Source organism: Penaeus monodon, chromosome 6, assembly GCF_015228065.2.
Source record: "Penaeus monodon isolate SGIC_2016 chromosome 6, NSTDA_Pmon_1, whole genome shotgun sequence".
Taxonomy (NCBI): Eukaryota; Metazoa; Arthropoda; class Malacostraca; order Decapoda; family Penaeidae; genus Penaeus; species Penaeus monodon.
In genome coordinates, this window is record NC_051391.1 from 25,834,869 (window position 1) to 25,839,133 (window position 4,265).

Here is a 4,265-nt window from a genome sequence, read left to right on the forward strand (position 1 = left end):
GTCTCCCCTAATTGCATGCAATATTACACAGCAGTATTACATGCCGGTGTTTGCAGATCACTCTCAAAGCGAAGATAAGATATCCATAGCCTCGGATAGCCGTCGGCTACGAACTCCAAAGAAAAGCAAATAGACTATACCCTATATATTTCAAACAAGTGTTTTGCTGGTTTCTTCGATTTTGTAGCCATACTTCCTTTTTAGGCTCACCTTGGAGCGTCGAGGTAATGGAAGGCAGTGGGGCGCGGGTGGCGGTGCTGGGGGACACGATCAAGCATTTCCCTGCCGGCCAGCTGTCTGCCTTTGACATTTCGGCCGCCAGTGTCTCCAAAGAGGATATTCAAGTTCATATTGTCAGTGAGTACTTCATGTTCTTTTTTCTCTGAACATTTTCTTTTAAACTTAGTTGTTGTGTGGATGTAGTCTTAAGGCTTCTTAAACACAAAGATTTATTTATCTCGTAACATCCCTACCATTTATCTCCTCCCAGGTCCCGCAAAGCGCCCAGTGTCGTACCAGCTAACGGAAAGCGGCGAGGGCGTGTACCGCGTGGCCTTCGTGACGACGGAGGTGGGGTCGTACGTGGTGGACGTTGCGGTGGCAGGCCAGAAGGTCCAGGGCTCGCCCTTCATTGCCAAAGCGTACGACGCAGGGCTCATTAGGGTCTCTGACGTGCCCAACGGAGTGGTCGGTCAGCCATGCCAGTTCAGAGGTTAGATTTTGGGAAACAAAAATATATCCGTTTACCGCTAGTATGTTCGTCGCAGTCATTATTGCCTTACCTCTTTATAGTTTGAGCCGTAGCATGGCGTTAATATATTCGAAAATGTCTTTACTCTTTCCCAGTGGACGCCTCTCAGGCCGGTGAGGGGCAGTTGGAGATCAGCATCAACGACGGGGAGGTGCCGAACCACGTGCAAGTGCTGGGCGGGGGACGCTGCCTCGTCTCATTCACGCCAGACACAGCCAAGTTGCATACCATAGATATTAAGGTTCGTTGATCGACACTGGAAATCATCTCTCCTCTTCTCTCGTCCTCTTCTCTCTCTCGCTCCTCTTCTCCTCCTTCTCCTCTCTCTCTCTCTCCTCTCTCTCTCTTTCTCTTTCCCTTCCCCCCTTCCCTCCCCATCCCTCTCTCCCTTCCCCCGTTCCCTCCACACCCCTCTCTCCCTTCCCCCGTTCCCTCCCCATCCCTTTTCCCCTTCCCCCCGTCCCTCCCCATCCCACTCTCCCTTCCCCCCTTTCCTTCCCTCACTCACACTCCCAATTCCATGTTTACAAAGTTGTACAGCTTCTCACAGTGCCGCTTTTTCTCTCCACTGCAGTTTCAACGGGAGACTGTACGTGGATGTCCTTTTGTTTGGCCGTGTGGCAGATACGTCAAGGGTGGAGCCTGACGCTAACGCCACCTAGAGCTGATTCCAGTGGGCCAGTCTGCTGCATTTAATATTGCCGTGGATGGAGGAGGTTCCGCCGAGCTTACTGTCACCGTTAGAAGTGAGTAACACTGCTATTTTTTGCAATAGTAGATGTGCTGTCCAATGTGAATTATTACAGTATTTTCAATTGATAGAATTTCGCCAAGGAATATCTATAGTATGTATATAGGATATTCAGACTGCACACCACAAGCTTTGGCCATTTGTCGCTTTATATTATTGCTCCATTTTTCTTTCCACATAACTCAGCACCAAGTCACACGACGCTGCCATGCGAGTATCTGGTAGTGTGCGTGCTGGCTTCACGGCGGAATTTACACCCGTGGAGGTCGGCGCCCACACCATCATCGTCAATTACAACGATTCGGCTGTGTCAGGGACGCCCTTCACTTGCAAGGTGTATGATGCAGCGAAGTAGGCGTGTCGCATCTTCCTCGTGGTGCAATTGGCAAGAGTCTTCAATTTGTTGGTGAGACACATGGTCACTTTTGCGAATAACTGCTCTCGAACAGCTTGCTCATATGAGATCATCTGAAGAGTTTCCAAATTAGAGATGTGTCTCGATCTTAAGGCCTAGCTCGTTTTCAGTGGATGCATCGGAGGCTGGCGAGGTAATCTGGAGATTAGTATTAGTGCAGCTGGGAGGAACATCCCAACCCAGGTGCATCCCCAGGGCTCAGCAAGGTAATTGCCTCGTTTATCACTCTATTCCATGGATGAAATTTGGAAGATTTCCAAATTTATAGTCGCAATTTGATAATTGCATATAGAGTTGATATGCTATAACGGTATGGCCGGTGACTGAGTAAAATTCCATACGCAGTGTAATGTCTCTTTTCCTCTAGATTTGCTGTTTCTTTTGTACCGTTGGAAGCCATTGATCACGTGATAAACATTTCTTTCAACAAAGAACCTGTCCAGGGATCCCCATTTGTTGCAAAGGTAAAGCTAGACGATTCAGTTACACTGAAAAGTTTGAAAGGATTGCTGTTTTCTTTATTTATACGAATGAATAAAAAAAAAAAAATTAACATTTATATTTCAAACATTTTGCATGTGGCATGCTTAAAGGTTTCTCGGCACATAGATTTTGCTATTGATGTTAGTTTATCTTTTTAGTTTCAGCAGACCCCAATCGGATTGTGGTTAGTGCCAGTCCTTGGCAGCCACGGCAGTAGGAAGACTTCGTTTTTTACTATATCCAACGTTACCGCTCAGTGGAGGATGTAGAGGTATCATTTTGAAGGTGAGTTATTACTATTGTCTTTTGGGCTATGTTCTATTTACTGAAGGTAATTTTATGTGTCTTGAACAAATCATACCCCAAAACATTTAATTTATTCTTGGCTATCTTAAAAATTAAACTCGACTCACTAGGGTAACCAAAATCATTTTTTAATGCCTTCTATACTGTGTATCAGTTGTATATGCTTTAGCTTTTAATTAATAAGAAGGATTGCAACCTACTCAGTCAGAAACTATCACTCTAATCAACTTTGTGTCTTCTCTAAAGTGAGTTTTCTCACAGGAAACTGCCAAAAACAGTTGTCATTAATACTTCAGAAATGTTTTAAATTCACGAAATGGTTTTCTCTGACTCTGTCCATATAAACGCAGACTCAAAAGGATACACACAAACCCACATCCACACAGACAAAATCGCACAGGGACGCACCGCAGGGCACGCACATGGACACATACGCACATGGACACACACGCACACACACACACACACCACACACACACACACACACACACCACACACACACACACACACACACACACACACACACACACACACACAAGAACACACAAAAACACACCTGTAGGCAGCGTATACACAAACACATACACACACACACACACACGTGTATTGTGGGGTGTGTGTGTTTTGTGTGATATATGTCAATATATATGTATCAATATATATATATATATATTATATATATATATATATTATATAATATTATATATTATATATATATATTACGTATAAATATATACACATATCATCATCATCATCAAGGGGCTAACGCCGACGGGGGCGCATGGCTGCATCCACTCATTGCTTCCAGCCATGAGGGTCCCTCATGGCGAGTCTCCAGGCAGGCCCATGGCCCATCTCTAATTCCTCGCGACAGGTCTTGTTGAGCCGCCCAAGCCATGACCTCCTGGGTCCGCCCCACAAGCCTCCTCCACCCAGGATTGTCTCGCAAAGAGAAAACCCTGATGGGCAGGGTCATCCACAGGGAAGTGAGCAAGGTGGCCATATAGCCTGAGTTGGTGATCCTGGATAATGTAATAACAGGTCCCATCCAGTCTCACAGTGTACCGTCGGTTAGACACATGGTCCTGCCAACTGTACCCGGGTCCAGCAAAGAACTTGTTACATAAAGGTATCCAAGATAGAAATTTCCCAAAGGGACTAGATAACATCCAGGTTTCACTTCATAGAACAAAACTGGCAGTATCGAAAGGGCCCTTGAAGACACATAGCTTGGTCCCTTCTTCATAGGTACCCGACCCTCTCTAAATGTTCTTGTTGATTGAGTTTATGGCTCCTGTTGCCAAACCATCCATCTGCTAACTTCTTGGTCCCGACAGCCCAGAGATATGGACTATGGGTACCAAGGTGAGGATTTTACTTCAACATCCTCACTGCAAGCATGGATCAACTGAATGGGTTCCCCTAACAGGCCCCCAAAGTCCTGAAACTTGGTGTTGGTCCAGGAGACTGCTAGGCCTAGGGGCTTTGCCTCATTGCTAAATGCATCAAGTGCCACCACCAGTGACTCCAGAGACTCAGATAGGATAGCAACATGATTG

At 45.8% G+C, this 4,265-nt stretch overlaps 1 protein-coding gene across 1 annotated transcript; it reads left to right on the forward strand.

The window, feature by feature from the left end:
• Nucleotides 1–40: 40 nt before the first annotated feature.
• Nucleotides 41–1,001, forward strand: LOC119573925 (filamin-B-like). The gene is made up of 4 exons (XM_037921028.1): nucleotides 41–101; nucleotides 205–357; nucleotides 491–712; nucleotides 847–1,001. Exons 1-4 carry the CDS (start codon nucleotides 41–43, stop codon nucleotides 999–1,001), a joined length of 591 nt encoding a protein of 196 aa, XP_037776956.1.
• The last annotated feature ends 3,264 nt before the right edge of the window (nucleotides 1,002–4,265 follow it).

What these genes read in the sequence shown, in the direction of transcription:
- LOC119573925 (XM_037921028.1), top strand. Translation starts at nt 41, where the DNA reads ATGCCGGTGTTTGCAGATCACTCTCAAAGCGAAGATAAGATATCCATA. An exon ending in TATTCAAGTTCATATTGTCA is followed by an intron (nt 358 to 490) that starts GTGAGTACTTCA and finishes ATCTCCTCCCAG; the next exon opens with GTCCCGCAAAGCGCCCAGTG. An exon ending in TCAGCCATGCCAGTTCAGAG is followed by an intron (nt 713 to 846) that starts GTTAGATTTTGG and finishes ACTCTTTCCCAG; the next exon opens with TGGACGCCTCTCAGGCCGGT.